Source organism: Arabidopsis lyrata (assembly GCF_000004255.2).
Source record: "Arabidopsis lyrata subsp. lyrata unplaced genomic scaffold ARALYscaffold_4, whole genome shotgun sequence".
In the NCBI taxonomy this organism is placed as follows: Eukaryota; Viridiplantae; Streptophyta; class Magnoliopsida; order Brassicales; family Brassicaceae; genus Arabidopsis; species Arabidopsis lyrata.
In genome coordinates, this window is record NW_003302552.1 from 123233 (window position 1) to 143629 (window position 20397).

General features: G+C 36.3%; 5 protein-coding genes across 6 annotated transcripts; 3 read left to right on the forward strand and 2 right to left on the reverse strand.

Moving 5' to 3' along the window:
* Positions 1 to 7142: 7142 nt before the first annotated feature.
* LOC9314598 (auxin transporter-like protein 2) lies at positions 7143 to 9526 on the forward strand. The gene is made up of 6 exons (XM_002878485.2): positions 7143 to 7365; positions 7442 to 7627; positions 7707 to 7819; positions 7909 to 8092; positions 8369 to 8466; positions 8590 to 9526. Exons 1-6 carry the CDS (start codon positions 7207 to 7209, stop codon positions 9299 to 9301), a joined length of 1452 nt encoding a protein of 483 aa, XP_002878531.1. The 5' UTR covers positions 7143 to 7206; the 3' UTR covers positions 9302 to 9526.
* Positions 9527 to 9643: 117 nt separating this feature from the next.
* Positions 9644 to 10637, reverse strand: LOC9314599 (cold shock domain-containing protein 4). The gene has a single exon (XM_021028967.1). It carries the CDS (start codon positions 10444 to 10446, stop codon positions 9850 to 9852), a length of 597 nt encoding a protein of 198 aa, XP_020884626.1. The 5' UTR covers positions 10447 to 10637; the 3' UTR covers positions 9644 to 9849.
* A 2907-nt stretch (positions 10638 to 13544) lies between these two features.
* Positions 13545 to 16131, forward strand: LOC9314600 (methyltransferase-like protein 16). The gene is made up of 8 exons (XM_021027763.1): positions 13545 to 13913; positions 13996 to 14192; positions 14279 to 14693; positions 14784 to 14991; positions 15120 to 15227; positions 15321 to 15467; positions 15553 to 15622; positions 15777 to 16131. Exons 1-8 carry the CDS (start codon positions 13687 to 13689, stop codon positions 15836 to 15838), a joined length of 1434 nt encoding a protein of 477 aa, XP_020883422.1. The 5' UTR covers positions 13545 to 13686; the 3' UTR covers positions 15839 to 16131.
* Positions 16132 to 16170: 39 nt separating this feature from the next.
* Positions 16171 to 18135, forward strand: LOC9314601. Of its 2 annotated transcripts, XM_021027765.1 has the most exons (5): positions 16171 to 16269; positions 16354 to 16561; positions 17003 to 17286; positions 17372 to 17603; positions 17679 to 18135. In XM_021027765.1, the coding sequence occupies exons 2-5, from the start codon at positions 16411 to 16413 to the stop codon at positions 17813 to 17815; spliced, it is 804 nt and encodes a 267-aa protein (XP_020883424.1). In that variant the 5' UTR covers positions 16171 to 16269; positions 16354 to 16410; the 3' UTR covers positions 17816 to 18135. The 2 variants fall into 2 exon arrangements, with proteins under 2 accessions (XP_020883424.1, XP_020883423.1); XM_021027764.1 differs by having other exon boundaries at positions 16354 to 17286.
* Positions 18136 to 18229: 94 nt separating this feature from the next.
* On the reverse strand, positions 18230 to 20380 carry LOC9314602 (pentatricopeptide repeat-containing protein At2g21090). The gene has a single exon (XM_002880309.2). It carries the CDS (start codon positions 20210 to 20212, stop codon positions 18413 to 18415), a length of 1800 nt encoding a protein of 599 aa, XP_002880355.1. The 5' UTR covers positions 20213 to 20380; the 3' UTR covers positions 18230 to 18412.
* Between the last annotated feature and the right edge of the window lie 17 nt (positions 20381 to 20397).

The window sequence follows — 20397 nt, forward strand, 5'->3', positions numbered from 1 at the left end:
CACCGGTCCCGTCTGAGAAAGAAACCTCAAGAAGACTTCAAAAATCTTCACATCTTAACCCGATCTCTTGAATTGGAAGCTCCGCCTATGACCTAAAGAGGTCGCCGACTACAACAGAGTCAGAAGCTGCGACGAAGATATTACTCCGATAGAAGAGAAGAGTCAAGCCGACGGTGAAACGGGGAGATCAATAGATCTCAAGGTGATATTGATTTATTCCCTGTAGAAAGAGGAACAAAAACAATCCAGACTTAGAAAACTAAGATGGATGTTATTAGATCCGGAGAGACCGGAGAAAGGTCCGACAAAACGGAAAAACGAAATCCGACTAAAGTCGGAAAACTGAGTATATTACAAACAAAAAGCGCGAACGGCGGAAGAGAATTCCGGTAAATCGGAAATCACCCTCTCTCTCTAAAAGATAGAAGTGTGATAAGAGAGAGAGTTTTTAGAAAGATAATAATTTGTTTTTTTAATAAAATAGATTAAATAAGGGATATATAGAGACAAACATTTAAAATGCTTCTAGATTAATCTTCTCTGTGATTTGTCTGGTAAAAAAGAGGACAGAGGGGAAACTGAATTATGATGGAACATACATATGTTGTTCTCCGTCTTTATTATGGTAAGTAGTGGTAAAAGGCGTGGCTCAGGAGGCAAAATTAACATTTTTTCAAAAGATTGATTAAAAAGGAGCTTTTGGTTTGACCAGGTCTAATCAGTTTCAGACCAACAAACTCATAAAGTATTTCGTATTTACTGCTTAGACAGTCTTTTCCTTTGTCTACACACAAAAACAAGTTTTATTAACTAGAATTAAGGATCCGAATGGTGAACACAAAAAAGGCGTTTTTCTAAATTTTTTCACAAAACCGCAGTGTACTCACCAATCACACTTTTTCTGACAGATTTGCGTTTTAAAAAAAAAAAAAAAAAGAGGAATTTGCGGTTTTGTCCAACGGGTAATACAGTAAACCGCTGTTAGAAATAAAAAGAAGGCTTTACCCAGCGGTTTTATCAAAAACAGCACCTAACAAAATAATACATTTTTTTTTTGTTTTTTTTTAACACAAACATTGCTTTTGTGTTTGATGAGAAATGCTTTAGGTAACTTTATTAACTTGTGAGTCAAAGTCAGAAGGTATAACATCAATAATACGAATGAAAAATAAAACACACACTCTCATCGTGATTATCAAAAATTTTTTTTTTAAGTTATAAAATTATTATGAAAGTCATTCTCCTTCTTTTTGTTTGGTAGGAAAAAATATTCTCCTTCTCTAATACTCCCTCTGTTCCAAAATATAGAATTTTTGGGCTAAAAGCACGCTTATTAAGAAAAATTTTAACACAAAATAACTCATTAATTAAACACATTAAATAGAAGGGATAATCAAGAATGTTAAGAGACACATTAAATTGTGTTTTTTTTTTTCAGCAAATTAAATTGAAAGCTTTTAAATTTATGATTAAGAATTTTTAATTTATCCTACCAAAAAGAAACTGAATGTTTAATTTATGTGAATGTTTAATTTATGATTATACTAATATATATATAAATGTTTAATCACCAAAAAAATATATTTATATATATATATAAATGTTTAATTTATGATGATACTAATATATATATATATATATATATATAAATGTTTAATTTATAATTATATTAATATTATTAATATACTTTTAAAAATTATTTAACTATAATTTGTATTCCGCACCGCATTTTTTTTACCAATCAAACATTATGCTATACCGCTTATTTCTAAAAACCGAATTTGTTCCGCATACCGCACGTCCCACAGTTGAACCGTACCGCACTATAATACCGCACTTCTCCCGTACCGCAAAACGCAGTTACCATTCGGACCCTAATACTCAGCTTTTTTCTTCTTTGCAGCTATAAATAATACTACTCAGCTTTATGAGCAGATTTTGCAATAAATAAAAATGGGTAAGAATATTAAATGTAGTTACGGTGAAGGAGACAAGGAGAGCATAAAAAATACTCCCTTCGTTTTATAATATAAGTAGTTTTAGGTAAAAACACGCTGATTAAGAAGATCTACTTTTAAAAAGTTCAACCAATCATAAAAGAGACTGCATAATATAAATAATCATAAAATATTAAAGTAATATATAATTTGCATCGAAACTCGAAAACAATTTATATTGTGAAACAAAAATCTTTTTCAAAACGCCTTATATTATGAAATAGAGGGAATAAGAGTGTTAATTTGAAATTGTTTCACTATCTCTCATTTGTAATCGCATAATGGCAGAATTACGTTTTTAATGCGATTATGCAAAAAAAAAAAGCCAATCAAAAAAATTTGCATGATGGCATTAGAAAACGCAAAAACCATGAGATTTGTTTTTTCGCCTAAAAATAGAAGTAAGAACTCATTATGCAAATAAATGGGTATATAGTCGCTTATTTGCATAATAAATTTTTTTATTATTTTATCCATACAAAATATTAGCAATTAGAAAAGTAAGAAAATAATTGTTTACAATGAAATTTACACCATTTTCAAATAATATTTAAAATTTCACAATTTTTTAACAATTTTTAATATTTATTATCAAATATTACTCAAATTTTATTAAAAGATTTTTTGCTTATTGAATATAAGTATATATTAGTGATATAATATTATATTCCGACATTACACAAAATGTATCCAATCAACATACTTTTAAGTAATTTCATTCTGCAAATTTTTATTCTACAACTTATGTCATTATGCGATTATGCAATGTTACCAATCAGAGCCTTTCAAAAGAAAACAGAGAAGAAAGTGTGCCTTAGGCATTTTCTCTAACACTCAATGCTTAGCCTCATTTTACTACAGTCCACATTATTATTACTTGTGAAATTATAGCCATGTTTTGATATTTTATTATGCAGAAACACTTGCTCACTATTGCTCTGAAATATAACTATGTATAGAGAGTTATCCAAACATATTTTAACTGTATATATTGAAATCAATTACCACAGAAAAATTTGTTTAATTAAGTAACTTATTTTTCTTTATATTGTTGCCCTTCAAAAATATTTGCAAAGAATTAGGATAATTAAAAAAAGGGGGCTAAATGACTCATGCTGTCATGCATGCTCATTTGTCATTATTTCTAACAATGCTATATTTGTTTCATATAATTATAATTATTGAAAAGACAAACCCATTATGAGATATGATGATAGGGTCATAAATAATAAATATGTCTATATTTATATGAAAAGGTGCAACAAGTGACTACGAAATTCAACTATTTTGTTATAATATGATGATTGTAGAGCATTATAAGTTCACCATCATGATTATATATCAAATATGTATAAATAATAAAATTTTGAGATTCTTAGTTTCTCACACAATATTAGCATCACAAAAGCACCTCAATGAGGTTATCACCTCTTATTTAATAAAATAAAAAATAAGCAGCACAAAAAATATACATATTTTTTACTCAGACTCATGAGGAGAATCTAAAGAAAGAAACAACGTTCACTTGGAAAAAGACAGTAGACTTGAAATAAATTGTTGTTGTATACATCTTTTTGTTTTGAGTCAATGCATTTGAATGAGAACATGAATATTAACATAGGCATTAACAAACAAAAGATGTCTGTTTTTGAGACCACATAATCTAATAAGAAATATATTTGGTTTTATCTTGTGTTTAATTTGTCTACTTGTTTGTATTGGTTTGCCTTAAGCAGTTACTTATATGCTTTCGTCAATGAAATGACAAAAAACTAAATCATCTCTCTCATAGAATAGATATTAGTTACCTACCTTCACATATTCACAACATATATGCATCATTTAGGAAATTAATGTAATTCAAAATAATTTCAAAGTTAATTTTCCTATAATCAGTAATGTATTGAGTTAAACTAATTTGCACCATAGATAAATCAAAAGAAATAAAATTGATGAGATCAATGTGATATACTAGGTTTTAGTGTATAAATTGAGAATAATAAGAAAGAGCACAAATTTCAGAGAGAGGAATGGGGCATGTGATAAAAGCGAGCTTACCTCTTATTATAAAAGCGACCACGCTTGTTTTCTTGCAATGATTCGGTCTACTTTCTTATTATTCTCTTTTTTTTTTCCTTATGAAAATATATTTCCTTATTTTTTTTTATAATTTTTTTTAAAAACTTAATTTTATTAAAACACAACCCAAAATGGACACAGTTTCAGACTACAAAATTTCAACAGTGAAAGGAACAATTCTGAAAACCCACAATGTCTCCTAAAGAGTGGATCGGATCCTGCTGAACAGTTATGACCTGAAGCAGAAGCTCAAACCGTATAACCAGTGGTTACAAGACCCACGACTTTGCGGAGAATAACCAAAACCAAGTTAGAGGCAAAAGTAACCAATTTCCACCTCCAATTCATTTCTGGCGACCCGCCTAACCCGCTACAAGTCTTCTGGTAAATTCAAACTCCCGACAACACGGCTCTGCTTGGTAAAACGGAGTCAGATCCCAACCTAGCAATCTAACAACCTAAGACCTAACGCCACTCCACTTGAAACGGTGAATTCCAAAAAGCTCCAAGAAAGGCTCCCTTCAATCCGGTCTGGTGGAAGCTATAAACGTGACGATTTACGGAGGATAGAGGCTCAATCTAACCCCCAACAAACCGGAAACCATGCACGCCCTCTAAGATCCAAAAGGATCTACAGTTAACCAACCAAACTAACAATGCAACCCACCATTCTCCCTTCGACTTCCGCCGCAATCGCAACTCCGATATGGTGGATGAGCCAGGAGAAACCTCTTCCGCGAATTACTGACGTCCTCTACCAAACACGACATGATCAAGAGGCTTCTCTTCCAGCAAAGTCGGAATCACAATCACATCGAGAGGGAGAAAATACCACACCTCCATTGATGGGGAAGAGAAAAACTTACTCCTGCCTTCCTTTTGCAACCCAAGACATGCATGAAGCTCAAACCTGAAACCAGAAACACACACCCGACAATACAACCGCTTCGAAAAGAGATATCGACCCGAATGGAGGGGCTAAACTAACTACAAGCGAAAACACCAGCAATTGACCGCCTAGACTAACTAAGCAGAGCCTAGACCCCCACTATGTACACAACACAAACCCTACAGATAAGGAGCCGGCATCCGGAAGCGCAACCCAATCCGCCAGAAAGAACCACCTGGAACGGAGCCGTCCTTTAGCTTCCGACCAAATGTTACTCCAGCAGCCACCAAACAGCTAACCGAACACCACTACGGACCAATCTGACTCCACCCGCAAACAAACCAATCGGGAAAGACTCATAATACCTCCAATCGAAGAGAACAGCTGCAAAAACAAACAACGGATCCATCCCGAGAAGAGTCGACCGCAACGCCTGGAGGAGAGAAAAACGATCGCCGGAAACCACCACCGGAGAACAACCGACGGAATATATTTCAATTATCTATGCTTCTTCTTTTTTTTTCCCTCGTACATAAGATATCATGAAAATATATTATGATATTAATCATTGGTGAAATATGTGAAATATCAAGAGTGAAGATTTTATTTAGACAAACAATACAATACTAAAAGCCTACCAAAAAAAAAACAATACAATACTAAGTTATTACTGAAGTAAATAAATCAAAAATATTTGACGTATGAGATTAAAGGCACAATTTTTACTGACGTTTTGTTTTAAAAGATTTATACATTGTTTTGCTGCAAAACTTTTATATAGAGTCTTAGTTTGGGAAAACAAATTACTTCTATCATTTTTTTTTCCAGAACGAATTTGTTAATACATCATTAGAAAAAGCTACTATTTCAGCAATAGAGATAATTGAACCTGATTTGATTTCCCTTAATTTTAGGTGTACAGACTTTTATGTTCCTTCATTCTCCGAGGGAAGAGGCATACATCATTCATCTACTTTGGTCACTACTTACGAAAAAAAGATTAAATGTAAAGTTTCATGATACATAATACACTATATATGTAGGTAGTAAAAGTAAAAAAATTTGGTTTTGCATTGAATTTGACAGCCCATTATTTACTGACAGCTGTAAGTCTGTAGTGCAAACGCAGTATCTCTATTAAAATCATCAAATGTAGAAAAAGCAAAATCTAGAGCAATAAATACAAGAGGTACTTTGTATAAGCAACATCGATATTTACAAAATGTTTTGTTCGAATCATGGGAGAATATTAATGTACTATATAGCAGATTTTTCATTCAAACTTTTGTCTTCTTTTCAAATAATTTGTGTTTTTATTTTTATACAGAATTTCCTTTCGTATAATTAATTGATACCAGAAGAGTTATTATGATCAGGCTGGAGAGCATTTACAGACATAGTATTTCATTTCAATATATCGTAAACTTATAGCCAAATTAATGAAAATGCTTTGTTTAAACTTTTAACGAATAGCTTAAAGAATAATAGTAAACGAATAATTTGCTCGAGAAACGAAAGCCCACTCGTGCGAGCAAAACGTGACTCGCCGCTAAACCATGTGATTCCGCTTAATTTTAGTATTAATTTGCTGATAAAACCAACAAAACAGTCCTTATTAGACATTGATATAAAACAAGAAATCAGTACTTAAATAAAGACTTGTAGTACAAATTTTAGCCGGCGAAAAACAGAGTTAAAAAATATAAAATAATATAATCACCCCTTTTTATCATCTAATGGAATTAAATCACACTTTCGTCCTACATTTAATAAAATTCAATAAAGCCATCATTTTTTAATTTAATTTTGACAAAAATCCAACACAAATCTATAATTTTAATAAATACCCTTTTCAAAATATCCCAAGTTTTTCATGAGTAAAAATAATTCAATAAGAGTAATATTGATGGTAACAGTAAAACTTGTTTTGTTAGGTTTGGTAATAAATTACTATTAGTATGTATGAATTGATTCGATGTTGTTGTTGTTGTCACTCCCGAAACATAAACTCTCACAAGTAGCTATCAAAAAACAAAGAGAGTTAAGCTTCTTGAAAAACTACTTCCGTGTCTCCCTCTCTGTCTACACAACACTCTTCTCTATTTTTCTTTCTTTCTCTCTCTCTATATATATATATATATTCACATCTCTTCTCTATTTTTCTTTCTTTCTTTCTCTATATATATATATATATATATATTCACATCTCTTCTCCATTCACTCTTCATCACAAAGAGAGAGATGGAGAACGGTGAGAAAGCAGCTGAGACTGTTGTGGTTGGGAACTATGTTGAGATGGATAAGGAAGGTAAAGCTTCAGACATCAAATCTAAGCTCTCTGACATGTTTTGGCATGGTGGCTCTGCTTATGATGCTTGGTTCAGCTGTGCTTCCAATCAAGTTAGCTTTTTCTCTCTGATGAACAAGTTTTGTTCTTTTGAGTCTCTCTGATTATATATGATGTGTTGTTATATAGGTGGCACAAGTGCTGTTGACACTGCCATACTCGTTCTCACAGCTGGGGATGCTCTCAGGGATTCTGTTTCAGCTCTTCTATGGCATCTTAGGTAGTTGGACTGCTTACCTCATCAGCATTCTTTATGTTGAATACAGAACTAGAAAGGAGAGAGAGAAAGTTAACTTCAGAAACCATGTCATTCAGGTTTGTTTACTGATCTTCTCTATTATATTCATCTTCTCTTTTTGAAACAAAAATATTTTACATGTTGGTTAATGTGAAGTGGTTTGAGGTTCTTGATGGATTGCTTGGGAAGCATTGGAGGAATGTTGGTTTAGCTTTTAACTGCACCTTCCTTCTCTTTGGATCTGTCATTCAACTCATAGCTTGTGCCAGGTAACAATTCTTTCTTGAGTAAGATTAGCATACTTCTATATGAAACTGAGAGTACTAATGATGGGGTTTAATGGTGTATTGTTTTGCAGCAACATATATTACATAAATGATAATCTGGACAAGAGGACATGGACATACATATTTGGAGCATGTTGTGCAACCACAGTCTTCATTCCTTCCTTCCACAACTACAGGATCTGGTCTTTTCTTGGACTCTTGATGACCACTTACACTGCTTGGTACCTCACCATTGCCTCCATCCTCCATGGACAGGTAATTCTTTCTTATTTTCTAATTAGTTTCAATGGTTAAAGATTAGAATAGCTGGTGATGTTGTGGCTTAAGGGGACTCGAAAACATCAACAAAGTTGTCTTCTTGCTTATGTCTTTTGGCACTTGTGTTTCAAGCAACATGTGGTTTGGGACCACTTTACCCAAACCTATAACATTGGTGTGTCAGACATAAATGATACTTGTAGAGTTGTAGATAATTGAATTTTCTTATAGAAAAAGAATAATAATAATGTAGTGTTGGAATAATAAAAATAGGTACAAGGAGTGAAGCATTCAGGACCAAGCAAGCTGGTTTTATACTTCACAGGGGCCACAAACATTCTTTACACATTCGGTGGACATGCTGTTACTGTGTATGTTCCTATTCTCTTACCATTTTAACCCCATCACGATTCACATATCCTAAGGGTATAACTGGAATTACAGATTGATGAAAATGACCACTCACTTTCATTGTTTTGTGTTGTTGTTGGCAGAGAGATAATGCATGCTATGTGGAAACCGCAGAAGTTCAAGTCCATATACCTCTTTGCAACACTGTACGTGCTGACGCTAACGCTGCCTTCTGCGTCTGCGGTTTATTGGGCGTTTGGTGATTTGCTTCTAAACCATTCAAACGCATTTGCTCTCCTCCCAAAGAATCTTTACCGTGACTTTGCAGTTGTGCTCATGCTCATCCATCAGTTCATTACCTTTGGTTTTGCTTGCACGCCACTCTACTTTGTGTGGGAGAAGCTTATAGGGATGCATGAGTGCCGAAGCATGTGTAAACGAGCCGCCGCGAGGCTTCCTGTTGTTATACCCATTTGGTTTCTTGCTATCATATTCCCTTTCTTCGGTCCCATTAACTCAACTGTTGGATCTCTACTCGTCAGCTTCACTGTCTACATCATCCCTGCACTAGCTCATATCTTCACCTTCCGCTCCTCCGCCGCACGTGAAAATGCCGTGGAGCAGCCCCCGAGGTTTCTAGGACGGTGGACTGGGGCTTTCACCATCAACGCCTTCATAGTTGTGTGGGTGTTCATTGTTGGATTCGGGTTCGGTGGTTGGGCTAGTATGATCAATTTTGTTCACCAAATTGATACCTTTGGCCTCTTCACCAAATGCTACCAGTGCCCTCCACCAGTTATGGCCTCACCTCCTCCCATCAGCCATCCTCACTTCAATCACACTCATGGCCTTTGAATTATAAGCATCGAATCTAGAGCCGGCCCAAGAGTGTTCCCAGCTGCCACGAAAGTTGGCGTTTTTTCCACGGATCAGAAGATTTAGAGATTTGGGTTCGTTTTAAATCAACCAAGGCCGTAGTGCTTTGGGTGTTCTCGTTTAGCATCATCTAAAGTTGGTCTGTTTTTATTGTATTTCATGTTTGAAAATTAAAGGAAAAAAAACAAAAACTTTTAGGAGTAATGCAAATCTTTCATCAAGAAAACAAATTGATTGTAGTCTTCTCGTAGACAAGAAAATGTGTACCCAATATAAATTCTATGAAGGCTTGAAATAGAGCAAGGAGACACATGAAGCAAAAGGTATGATAAACATGCAATAAAACCAATCCAAATTCTTACTCAAATCACAAGGCACCATAACCATAACCCTAATTAAATAAATCCGAAAACATGAGAGAGTCGAATAACAAAAGATAGATAATATTTGATAGAAGTCAGTGAGAAGAGGGATCGATTTCATGTATGAGATGACTGATTTACCCCTTCTTCACCGTCTAGTTTGCTTCAACGAGCACCACCGCTAGTGCAATCTCTTGCAAAATGCCCAGACTCTCCACAGCTGTAGCAGCTTCCACCACCTCCGCCGCCAGACCCGTACCTTCCACCACCACCACCACCTCCACTGTATCCACCACCACCACCACCTTGAGAGCATTCTCTAGCCATGTGACCTGGTTCACCGCACTTAAAGCAAGAATTATCACCACCACCTCCTCCACGGCCACCGCTTCCTCTACCACCGTAACCACCGCCTCCTCCGTAACCTCCTCCACCACGTCCGCCTCCTCTTCCACCACCGCCAAAACCACCGCGTCCACCAGATGAACCACCACCGCTATTTCCCTGAACGGGAGCACCATCGGGTCCAGACACTTCAACAGCCTTGGGACGGCCGGTGTTGTCGACCTCAACCTCGAACTCAACAGATTCCTCAGCGGCGAGGCTACGAAATCCTTCAGATCTGATGGAAGACTGGTGAACGAAGAGATCGTCACCACCGTCGTTAGGTGTGATGAAACCAAACCCCTTCTGTGTATCAAACCACTTCACCGATCCCTTGCGTCTCTCTCCACCACTCATGTTTTCGTCGCCGCCGCTCATTCTGATTCAAAAACTCTCCGACGAACTAACCGATCAGATCTTTTCTCTCTCTCTCCTTTGGCGTGAAGCAGACGCTGTTTATATCTGCGAGAGATGTGTGCAAAGGCAGAGGGTATCACCGCCACGTCATTATTTACTTATTATTCCCCAAATTCTTTACTTTTTTTCTAAAAATTCTTTTCATATTCCCATTTTTAACGAACGTATTTTGATATTTTCCATTTTTAAAATTGAATATTCTATTTTTCTGCATAATTTTCTTGACTTTTTCCAAAACGCAATAATTTTTTTAGAAATTTTACTTAAAGAAATACGAATTTGTTTGAATAGTAAAATTGACAATATATTATAAAAAAGGAAGATATGGGCCAGGCTAATGTTAGAGATTGTATTATTTTTTCCTTTCGGGAAACTAAAGGATGCGATGGGCCAGCTATGATCTGGACGGTTGGGGATGCTTTGCAGGAGGTTTCTCAGCCGTTAGATTCAAATCTAAGAGTTGAATTTATGTATTTTTTTAAATAAATCATTCAAAGCTTATCTTCTTCTCCCGAAAAGATCTAACAGAGTGTGAAGGGTACAATGGGAAAAAAGACAAATTCCATTTTAATAATTTAATATTATTCTGGTTCAGTCAACATTAAAGTTGACGGACGAAAGCAGATGTTTTGACTAGTCGTCCCACATTTTTGGGAACGCAAACTGCGTGCCGTTTTTTTTTTTTTTTTAATTTACGCTCTCGTACCAATAAAATAGTGTATTTTCACATAGTAACCCCAAAACTTTTTTTAAATTAGTATTATGTTAGTCAAAATCTCAAAAGAGTGGTCAAAAGAGTAACGTACGATGGGACTTGTCAATGCGCATTTACACTTTCCAAACAAATAAATAATTTAAATGGTAACCGTGGAATCCGGCTGAATTGCTGAATCTAACTGAATTTAATGATAATTTTTTTGTAGAATCTGGCTGAATATCTTCGAGTTCAAATGGTAACGGCTGAATCTAGCTGAATTTTTCAAAATTAATTAATTAGTTAACAAAACATATGAAAATATAGATTCCAATTTTTTATTTTGTCAACAAGAGCAAATAAAAAACAAATGAAAATATTAAACTTGAAATTTTATATAATTTAATAATTTTATTAAACATGAGATAATAAGTTAATTTGAAAAATGTTCAAATTTGTAAAATATTAGGAATGTGATACATTTAATCTTTTTATCAAATGTAAATATCATATAAAAGCATAAAATAATAAAATAAACTAGTAATTGTTACTTTTTCAATAAAAATTAAACTATTTTATTTTTCTAGTTTATAATTTTTCTTACTAATAACTTTTGGGAAATTGTTAAAAATGCCCCTTTTTGTGTGCTCTTTTTCAAAAATGCCCCTTTTAGATGTCCATTTTCAAAAATGCCCCTTTTTAAATCTGAAATTTTTATAAAGTTTTATTAGGTTTATAAAGTACTTATGGATTGTAACTACTACTTGAAGACTCGATCCAAGTATTTATAAGGTTTTATAAGGTGTTTTTAAAGGTTTTACAAGTTATTTTAAAGGATTTTTAAGGTTTTTTAAAGGTTTTACAAGATATTTTAAAGGTTTTTAAAGGTATTTAAAATGCATTTATAAGGTATTTATAAAGTATTTATAAGATTTTAGATACATAGATTTGTAGTTTGTGTATGTTTTAATAATATTACATACATATTTGGGTAAATCTTATATTTTTAAGAGCATTTTTTATAAAGTTTTAAAGAAGGAGCATTTTTGAAAAGGAGCATTTTTGCAAAAGCCCCATAACTTTTAGTAGAAGTCTTCTATTATTAAATTAAATATTATAATTTTAATTATCATTTAGTTTTAATAATAGTTAAATTGATTAATTTATTTAACAACTTAAAAACAAATATAAAATTTTGAAATATCAACAATTCCTCACAAATTCCTCATGTATTCCTCAACATGCAAATGATGTAACCAATTTTAATTCCTCAAAAATTCCTCAAAACCCATGTTACATCATTTACATGCAAATGATGTAACCAATTTTAATTCCTCACAAATTCCTCATGTATTCCTCAACATGCAAATGATGTATCCAATTTTGAAATCTTTAGTTTAACGCATAATAATTCAATGAAAAGATGAGTTTAGTTAATGTCTTGTTCATATATTGTCTTACTAGTAGTTGTGGCCACTAAGTTTATTAGTATCAATTATGATTCTATCTACCTATATATTAAGTAAGTGATTGAGCTTTTAAATGTGTCTCTTTTAAATTTAGGAAAGTGTGAAATGCGTTTGTGTTTTGCAAATCATTTCAATCGCCAAGGGTTTTAAAAGATGTTAAGACTAGTTACGGGATCTTTGAGTTTCTATTTAAATACTGCTGGATTGTTTCGACGAAAGCTTTTTTTTCGAGGGAGAAGCAAATGTTTTCTTACAAAGAACACCCTCTGTTTTACCAAATATAACACTTGAAGAGATGGTGGTGTTCGAATATATATTGGGACTTTGAAAATTGTCCACTACCGCATAGTTATATTGAATATTCTTTTGATAAATTGACTATTTTGTTATGTCTATCATTAGTTTTGGAGATGTCATTTGTTTCAGAGATGCCTATATAAAAACCCTTTTGATGAATTTGAGACCAATGTTGAATAAAACTCATAACTCACCTAAAAGAGTCCCATCCCAACTTTGGAGTTTAATAAAACTCTAAATATCTTCAGGGACTAATGGAAACATAAAAAAACCGTTGGAGATATTTTAGAGTTTTATTCTTAAATTTTGTTTAATGTTTTATTTATTTCTAAACATGTACCTGGTATATGATTTATTTATTTTTGTAATAAATATCGTTTAAGATTTTTTCATACATTGTCTGAAAACATTTTTTTTTTTGCATTTTCTGTTAGTACATTGTATTATTTTTCTATTGGTTAATTAATTAAAATCGCAAGATTAAAACTGAATTTTTTTATTAAAATATGAAACGATATTTAATTTTAAAATATAAAACAATACCTAAATATGTTAATAAACAAAAGAACTTATTTGAGCCACAAGTAATTAATAAATCCGGCGTCGTTTTGTTGGGAACGCATATAATTTCCGGCGAACTTCTCAAAGCCGCTAACTCAGCCAGAGGCTTTAAACGCATTGACTCCAATTCACCGCCGTTGTCTTCTCTCTCACCAACTTCACCGGCGGCTTAGGGTTTCGATGCGTAACGGGAAGAAGAGAGGTCGCTCAGAACCTGGATCCACAAAGAAACCCCGAAACAAATACTCCGATAACCCACCCGATTTTGCCTCGTTAGCGTCTCTTTACCCTTCTTTCAAGCCCTTTGTTTTCTTCTCCGGTGGCCGAGCTCGCATCGACTGGACCGATTACAACGCAACCCGAGAGCTCACTCGTATCCTCCTTCTACACGACCACGGCGTCAACTGGTACGTTTCAATTGTAGAAAGGAACTAGCTTTGTTGTGCTCTCAAGAACAGTTATGTACCAACAAAGTCTTTTCATGTATAGGTGGATTCCTGATGGACAGCTTTGCCCAACTGTTCCTAATAGATCGAATTACATTCATTGGATTAATGATCTTTTGTCCTCTGAGGTCATTCAAAGTTTGGGTGGTGAAGTAAAGGGCTTTGACATTGGTACTGGGGCCAATTGCATTTATCCTCTCCTTGGTGCATCTCTTTTTGGTTGGAGTTTTGTTGGCTCAGGTTTCTTCTTCTTCTTCTTTTATCATTCTTCATTTGCATTACGCATTTATGTTCTCAATTTGGTGCCAATGTTGTTTTGTACGCAGATTTTACTGCTGTTGCTCTAGAATGGGCAGAGAAGAATGTCAAAAGTAATCCCCATATTTCAGACCTTATCGAGATCAGAGACTCTAAAGTTCTTCCACAGAGTTCCTCTGTTCCCGAGAGTGAGTTAACCATACACGAGGAAGCCGAAATTTCCGCCACGGTTCAGTCTATTAATCTTGTAGATGACAACCAGACCTATACTGAACCAGCTGTATTACTCGGTGTTGTCAAGGAAAATGAAACGTTCGACTTCTGTATGTCCAATCCTCCATTTTTTGAGACCTTCGAAGAATCAGGACTTAATCCTAAAACTTCATGTGGTGGAACTCCTGAGGAGATGGTTTGCAATGGTGGGGAGCAAGCTTTCGTGTCTTGTATTATCGAAGATAGCACTGTACTGAGGCAAAGATTCAGGTAACTGTACCCAGATAAACCTTTGGATCTTTCACATTCTGGTTTTTCATTCATCAGGACTTATCGTTTTGTGATCATGTTTTATATTAGGTGGTACACTTCAATGCTTGGGAAGAAGGCTAACCTCAAACTCTTGATATCTAAGCTTTGGCAAGTGGGTGTAACCATTGTGAAGACCACTGAATTTGTCCAAGGTCAAACATCCCGGTGGGGCCTCGCCTGGTCCTTCATGCCCACAGCTAGGAAGATTATAGCACCTCCTGTAGTCAAAAAGAGTGTTCTTTCTTTTATGCTTGAGGTAATCTATCTATAACTTTCATCATCCTTTACATGCTTAAGTAACATCTATTTGCTATCTAATTATATAAAAAGTCTCGGGCTTTAGTCAAGCTTTACATTCTTCATGGTGGATTTGTGTGTTTATAGGGCATTAAACGGCAGTACAGTGCCGTAGATGTGCTTCAATCAGTTGAAGAATTCTTCAAGAGCTGTGGCGCCTCGTGCAAATTAAACTCTTCTACATTTTCTGTTGACGTAAGTGCACTACCTGTATTTTTTTGTCTTGCCATCCAAGCTTGTTTCTACAGAATCTCAAGCTCAACAGAGTTTCCTTCTATTGTTGTACAGATTGTTGCATCTGATGACCAGTGCAACTCAATCTCAAAGAATGGGATTACAGATGTAGATAGTGTAAGAAGCTACGGATATGACAAACAGTCACTGGATGGATCCAGTTTGCAAGTCCCTGAAGATAACCTATCTTTCCGCATCTTGGTAAGTTTGGATCTAATTTGATAAATCCCGAACGATTGCCTTCACCTTTTCAAATTGGTGTATGATGGAGAAACTTCTATTACAGGTGTTCCAACAGATGCCAGGAACGTTGCTTATAAAAGGATCATTGCAGCAGAAAGATAGTCCCCTCTCAGGTTAGTCATTTTGCTCGGTTTCCCTAAGTTGCTGGAAAAATCTTCACTGTTTCTATTCGTCTGATCTTCACCAAAATCGTGAAGTACCAAAACTTTCGCTGTTAGTTACCAACGTGAAGACAGCTGAATTGTCCGTTTAATTTTGCTTCTGCAGGGTTGTTCTCAGTGGTCTTCGGTTGTTTGGAAGAAAGTTTGAAGTCTAAATTTTGCCGGTAACCAGTCCCAGGGTACTGTTCTGACTTCTAGAATGACATCTGCCAAAAACTAAATGAAAATGAATATGAATCTTCAAATTTCAGACACATAACATGTTCTTACACATAAAACACAAGCCGTGTTTTGATTCCTAAATAAACTGAGACAATTCCTCCCAACAGAGGCAAACAAAATTTTATCAGCTAATTTTGTTGTGGATGAAAAGTGTTGCATAGCAGACCACTCGTGTTTCTCAACTGCAAATATTAACTAGAATCAAGACTTTGAAAAGACTTACCTTGCGGGTAAAGATACACAGCCAAGTTGGATTACCCAAAAGTAGTAAAGGAGAAAGAGAGAGAGGGTTCTTCACTTCACGTGACAAAGCAAGCTACTATTGCTTTTCTCTCCAGTTTCTCTTTTTTGATCAACCATCGCTTGTGATGAAAAATGTAAGACCCTTACCAAATACCTATAAATATCTTGCATTGCATGTGGGTGTAGTTATTTTGAATTGTCATTTTCTCTTTTCGCAGTGACCTTCTATATATAACTTTGGTGATCCCTCAACCCTTTGATTCCTCTGGAAAGATATGAATCCTGGTGAAAATGAATACTTTCACCATCACCTCCCAATCCTCTCTAACACACCCTTACAACCTTCAAAATCCTTGCCTTCTGATGATTTGCGCAACTTTCGTCTTCTCCTCAAGTGGTGCGCTCTGGATCACTCCTCCTCTTCTGGTAAAGCTGTGTCCTATATGATGTTTGTAGTATTCACCTTACTAGTCCCTCTCATAAGTTGTCTGTCCATCAAAACTCCTAGAACCTGGCCTTCATCAGTTATGGACGTTAACTCTTTCAATGTGCTCGTCCAATTTCCAGAGTCTGGACTTGCCGTCATTGGTTTCTTGACTCTAATATGTTTCTTCAGAATATATAGTCTCACACAGCTTCTGTTTCTTGATGATTCTACCTTGGTGAGGCTTGGATATTCGCGCGAACTTGACAAGGCCTTATGCTACCTAGCCTACATACTTGTACCGTCTTTCCTTGTGGAACTTGTGCATAAGAGCATATTTTTCTCCTCCGCTGAAGTATCATTTCCTTTCATAAAGTCATCTTGTGCTGCATTGAACTTTGTGATGTTCTTCCTCGTCTTATTTTCATGGGTTTACCGGACAGGAGTGTTCTTGCTAGTTTGTATCCTGTTCCGGTTGACCTGTGAGCTACAGATACTGAGGTTCCGAGGGCTTCACAAGCTGTTCGATAGATGTGGATCAGACACCATAGAAGATGTATGCAAGGAACATGTGAGGATCAAGAAACAATTGTCGGCTACAAGCCACAGGTACAGGTTTTTCATCATCGCGGCCTTTGTTGTGATTAGTACCAGTCAGTTTGTGGCCTTATTGTTGGTTCTTGCATCAAAGTCTGACAGGAGTTTCCTCAGCTCTGGTGATTTGGTGGTAATTTTCTAAAGCTTTGTTGTAATAATTTTCGAAGTTTCAGCGCTCTGCATTTAATGAAGCATACATATTCTTCTATCTCAAGGTATGTTCTGCAGTACAGTTAAGCGGATTCTTCTTGTGCGTGTTGGGTGCTGCAAGAATCACACACAGAGCTCAAGGAGTAGTCTGTATTGCAACAAGGTGGCACATGGCTTTGACATGCGCTTCTGAAGCTGTATCACCCGAGAGTGATACTGACTCATCCGACAACATATACATTAATGTGTCACCGTCACTGGATCTATCTTCCTTCTTCCAGGCTAGGCAAGCTCTAGGTGCGTTATATTGAGATTTCATGCTCTTCTTATTTCAAAATAAGTTGCAAACAATTGATGGGAGTTACATTGCAGTGGAATACCTGCGACATAACAACAAGGGGATTACGCTCTATGGATATGCACTCGATAGGGGATTGCTTCATACGCTCTTTGCATTTGAGTTCTCTCTGGTGATGTGGATCCTGAGCAAGGTCGTGGTTCTATCTTAGAACTCACTTAGGTAATATGAGACAACAAAAGACGCTGCGAAAGCTTCTGTTAAATCTTCTCTTGAAGCCTGACTTTCCTAAAGATGTATGCAAGAGAGACTTCAACTGGATCGTGAATCTACACAGGAAGTAAAAGCGCTGATTGATGCACAACACTTGGTCACCGGTGTTTGACCAAAATAAAAATAAAATTTGATCACTGGTTTAACAGACAGAACTGGGTTATTGTTGGGTTTGAATGTTTGATGAACATCATAAATATTGGTTGCTCCAACTGTATTGCTTTTTCTTTATTTTTGTACTTGTCCCTTTCTTTGCCACTACCATCGTTTTCTAACAACTAATAACTTTGCCAATACGAAACAAACCAGAAAAATTTTGATTTTAATTTTGCTTCTTATTAACCAAAAAATCTGGAAGAAAAAAACAAAGAATTTGAAGACTCTAGTGTTTAGCTCTGTTACACTGACAAAACTTCTAAAGCTAAATCAAATTCATCACAACACGTATAGATCCCTGCTTTTGCAGGCTTAAACAGTGTACAATCCTGGGAAGAAAATTTGCAGGTGTTCCATGATGCTTTTCTTGTATGAGAGATCATGTTCTTGAAGCTTCTTCTTCCATAAGTGCGGCCAGATTATGCAGAATGAAGTAGATCTCTTCTTTCCGAGCATGAGCATGAGCATGCGACCCGTCTGAGACAGTGAAAGCTTTGACTTTGTTCTCGATTTCAATCCAACTAACAGCTTTTTCTTTGTTCACTCTTCTCTTCTTCATAATCCCTCTCAGCTTCTCTACTAATTCCCACTTCCCATGATCTGCGTAAATGCTTGACAGCAATATGTATGGTGCAGACGACTCAGGGTCCAGTTTGATCAGCTCTTCCGCTGCTTTCTTTCCCAGTTCTTCGTTTCCATGGATTCTGCATACTCCTAGGATTGCGTTCCAGATATGCTTGTCGGGTTCGAAAGGCATTTCCTCGATCTTGCTCATCAGTTCTTTGAAACAACCGGCGCGGCCTAGGAGATCTATCAGACATGCGTAATGCTCTTGGTCGGGAACAATCCCGTGCTGAACAGTCATTGACTCAAACCACCTCACTCCTTCCTCTACTAGACCTGAATGACTGCAGGCATTAAGAATCACAACCAGAGTCGTTCGGTTTGGATGGACTCTGAATTTGATCATGTCATCAAGCATCTGCAAGGCCTTGTGGCCAAGCCCGTGCTGTGCCAATGCAGAAATCATCGTGTTCCACAAAACGCAGTCTTGCTTGTCATAGCAAATTCTGAACACCCGCTCGCTAGCTTCTAAACTACCTGATTTGGAGTACATATCTATCAAAGAACTGGTGACAATCGCATTCGGTCTAACATTGGTACGGATCATGTAGCCATGAATTTGCTTCCCGTGTCTAAGAGAAGCAATGCTCGCAGAGGCACATAGACAGCTACTGAAAGTAAACTGCTCTGGTTTAACCCTCATAGCAATCATTTTTCTAAACAAGTCAAGCGCTAGATCCCCTGAGCCTTGTCGAACATATCCAGCAATTAATGCGGTCCAAGAGACTGGATTTTTCTCCGGCATCTCACGAAATAACTTGTCAGCCGCTTCCATATCTCCAAGTTTGGCATACCCAGAGATCAGAGTAGTCCAAATATGAATATCCTTCACTGTCATCTCATCAAAACATCTTTTAGCACTCTCCATCTGACCACATTTCGCATAAGCATCGATGATAGAACACGAAAGCACCACATTTGACAAAAACCCAGCAACCAAAACCTGCCCGTGAGCTTGTTGATTGAGCTGGAGCTGCCTAGATTTCACACATGCCGTCAAAAGCCCGGCGAAGCTGAACTCGTTAAACTTGATTCCAGATCTCCTCAACTCTTTAAAAAACCACAACGCCTCGTGTAGATTCCCATCCTGAGCATACCCAATAACCATGGTGTTCCAAGACACAACATCTCTCTCAGGCATACTATCGAACACAACTCGTGCACGCACCAACATCCCGGATTTGACAAAACCAGAGACCATATTGTTCCAAGAATACAAGTTCCTGAGATGCATTTGATCAAACACTTTACACGCATCAATAGGTTTACCACATTTCATGTACATTCCGATTAAATGATTGGACAAAAGCGTGTTGGGTCTCTTGAATCCAGTAATCTTCAAGTGACGATGAATCCATTTGCCTTGTTTCAAAGACTTGGTATCTCCACACTGTTGGAGCAGCGAAGCTAGGAGGTCAAAGGGTAATCGAATCCCTTGTTGAGTCAAGGACTCGAGACGAGATACGGCCTGAGAGAGCTCTGCTTTGGTTGCGTGTCTGCTGAGCAACGATCGGGCGACACAGATTGGCCGTTTCCTAGGGTTACTGATGGGCATTGGAGGGAGAAACCACCATGGGAGGCGACTTTAAGGATTTGCGATTGATTTCTCCTGATCCCGGCGGAATCAACTCAGAAAGGGTTTGCGCCGGCGAGATTCGCCGGTAAGAAATCATATGCCGTCGGATGGGTTTAGAAACCGGATCTGGTTTAGGTTTTGGTTATGGTTTGGATCATACTAAC

Excerpts from the sequence above, each read along its gene's own strand:
- LOC9314599 (XM_021028967.1), bottom strand. The coding sequence starts at position 10,446 with ATGAGCGGCGGCGACGAAAACATGAGTGGTGGAGAGAGACGCAAGGGA.
- LOC9314601 (XM_021027764.1), top strand. The coding sequence starts at position 16,411 with ATGAATCCTGGTGAAAATGAATACTTTCACCATCACCTCCCAATCCTC. Across the intron at positions 17,287-17,371 it reads TCAGCTCTGGTGATTTGGTG|GTATGTTCTGCAGTACAGTT; the intron begins GTAATTTTCTAA and ends TTCTATCTCAAG. Across the intron at positions 17,604-17,678 it reads CCAGGCTAGGCAAGCTCTAG|TGGAATACCTGCGACATAAC; the intron begins GTGCGTTATATT and ends GTTACATTGCAG.
- LOC9314602 (XM_002880309.2), bottom strand. The coding sequence starts at position 20,212 with ATGCCCATCAGTAACCCTAGGAAACGGCCAATCTGTGTCGCCCGATCG.
- LOC9314598 (XM_002878485.2), top strand. The coding sequence starts at position 7,207 with ATGGAGAACGGTGAGAAAGCAGCTGAGACTGTTGTGGTTGGGAACTAT. Across the intron at positions 7,820-7,908 it reads CAACTCATAGCTTGTGCCAG|CAACATATATTACATAAATG; the intron begins GTAACAATTCTT and ends ATTGTTTTGCAG. Across the intron at positions 8,467-8,589 it reads GGTGGACATGCTGTTACTGT|AGAGATAATGCATGCTATGT; the intron begins GTATGTTCCTAT and ends TGTTGTTGGCAG.
- LOC9314600 (XM_021027763.1), top strand. The coding sequence starts at position 13,687 with ATGCGTAACGGGAAGAAGAGAGGTCGCTCAGAACCTGGATCCACAAAG. Across the intron at positions 14,193-14,278 it reads TTGGAGTTTTGTTGGCTCAG|ATTTTACTGCTGTTGCTCTA; the intron begins GTTTCTTCTTCT and ends TTTTGTACGCAG. Across the intron at positions 15,623-15,776 it reads GAAAGATAGTCCCCTCTCAG|GGTTGTTCTCAGTGGTCTTC; the intron begins GTTAGTCATTTT and ends TTGCTTCTGCAG.